The sequence below is a fragment of the Macaca fascicularis genome, chromosome 2, assembly GCF_037993035.2.
Source record: "Macaca fascicularis isolate 582-1 chromosome 2, T2T-MFA8v1.1".
Taxonomy (NCBI): domain Eukaryota; kingdom Metazoa; phylum Chordata; class Mammalia; order Primates; family Cercopithecidae; genus Macaca; species Macaca fascicularis.
Genome location: NC_088376.1, coordinates 154,378,041 through 154,379,868, shown reverse-complemented (window position 1 = coordinate 154,379,868; position 1,828 = coordinate 154,378,041). Strand labels below are relative to the sequence as shown.

Sequence of the window (1,828 nt, the reverse complement as noted above, 5' to 3'; positions counted from 1 at the left end):
CAGACCCAATCCCAAAGCCGGTCGCAGCACTGGCGGCACAGTGGGACACCCTTCATAAACCGGGGTTGAGATGTGGTTCTGTGCCCAAGGCGCGGGCCCCTGAGGGCCTCCAGCCTCTGGAAATAGGCCCCACGGCTGCACTGGGGGGATAAGCCAGGCTATTTTCATCACTTCCTTCCACCCGCTTCCGCAGGGGGCACCTCAGCTGCATCCCATAGAGTTGCCACCCAGACCTCAGCCAGGACCTTTCAGGCCACGCGGGAGTGCCCAACCGAAGGCTTCACAGGTAAGTAGCCCTCTGTATTACCCAACATGGCCTCCCACAGGGAGAGAGGAGGTCAACTCCTGTCCCCTTAACAAGACAGGGTTGGGTGGGACATTCTCTCTGAGACATCATCTCCTTGGCTGAGTCAAGATTAATGAGTTGATTTGACACTTATTCACTGGAAACCTGCTGTGGGTGGGGGGAGCTCTGCTTGTGGAGGGGAAACGCCTGTGGGGAAGAACCAAACAGAGGGCCACGGTTCCTGAGACCTGAGTGTGAGTCTGGCCTCTGACACCACACCAGGTGGCCCTGGGCACGTTGCTTTCCCTCTGTGGGCCTCAGTTTCCCCAAGTCAGTGTTAGCCCAGATGAGTGACTTTCCAAATGGGGCCCCACTGGGTTCCCCTCCCTGCTCCAGTCAGTGTCCCCATCCCACTGTCTTCTGCATCTGGGAATCAAGTAACAGCTCACTTAGCTGGCGGGGGCGCAGCCTGGAGGCCCCTGCAAGGCTCTTTCCTAGTCTCTGGGGTCTGTGGTCCTGGGCTGGGACTCATTTAGCAGCCATCTGCTCCTCTCATCCCCAAGTAGGGGATGGGGTCTCTGCTAGGGGCCAGGAAGTCCCTTCCCCTTCCCAAAAACAAATTTACCCCAATCCACAGCTGCCCGCACCACCCTGCCTTCAACGGTGTCCAGAGCCGGTCAGCCAGGCCTGGGTTGGGCACGCTGTACCTTCCCCAGTCACCAGCCTGTTTCCCGGAGGAGAAGGCTGAGACCCGAGAAGGGAGGTGAGTGCGCCATGTCAGGCTCCACTGCATCCCCGGTGCTTGCCATCCCTGAGGATGGGTCAGCTGCCAGGCCCTCCCTCACAGCTCCTCTCTCTGCAGCCCAGCCTGTCCCATGCCTGCCTGGGAAGCCCTGTTCCTGCTCTGGGCCACAGCAGAGGCCACCAAGGACTGCCCTATCCCATGCACCTGCCGCGCCCTGGAAACCATGGGGCTGTGGGTGGACTGCAGGGGCCGCGGGCTCACGGCCCTGCCTACCCTGCCAGCCCGCACCCGCCACCTCCTGCTGGCCAACAACAGCCTTCAGTCCGTGCCCCCGGGAGCCTTCGACCACCTGCCCCAGCTGCAGACCCTCGATGTGACGCAGAACCCGTGGCACTGTGACTGCAGCCTCACCTATCTGCGCCTCTGGCTGGAGGACCGCACACCCGAGGCCCTGCTGCAGGTCCGCTGCGCCAGCCCCAGCCTCGCTGCCCATGGCCCGCTGGGCCAGCTGACAGGCTACCAGCTGGGCAGCTGCGGCTGGCAGCTGCAGGCGTCCTGGGTGCGCTCAGGGGTCTTGTGGGACGTGGCACTGGTCGCCGTGGCTGCGCTGGGCCTGGCTCTTCTGGCTGGCCTGCTGTGTGCCACCACTGAGGCCCTGGATTGAGCCAGGCCCCCAGAACCCCTGGTCCCAGGCCAGGGGGCCAATCCCTGAGGCAGGTCCCCAGACTCCACCAAGCCTGGTCAGCCCAAACCACTAGAAGCCCAAAATAAACTGGCAGCTTGGCTGTTTTATATAA

The 1,828-nt window shown here is 62.5% G+C and overlaps 1 protein-coding gene across 1 annotated transcript; it reads left to right on the top strand.

The window, feature by feature from the left end:
- The first annotated feature begins 229 nt into the window (after positions 1–229).
- Positions 230–1,828, top strand: GP9 (glycoprotein IX platelet). Its single transcript, XM_005571744.5, has 3 exons — positions 230–286; positions 924–1,049; positions 1,149–1,828. Exon 3 carries the CDS (start codon positions 1,162–1,164, stop codon positions 1,693–1,695), a length of 534 nt encoding a protein of 177 aa, XP_005571801.1. The 5' UTR covers positions 230–286; positions 924–1,049; positions 1,149–1,161; the 3' UTR covers positions 1,696–1,828.

Excerpts from the sequence above, each read along its gene's own strand:
- GP9 (XM_005571744.5), top strand. The coding sequence starts at position 1,162 with ATGCCTGCCTGGGAAGCCCTGTTCCTGCTCTGGGCCACAGCAGAGGCC.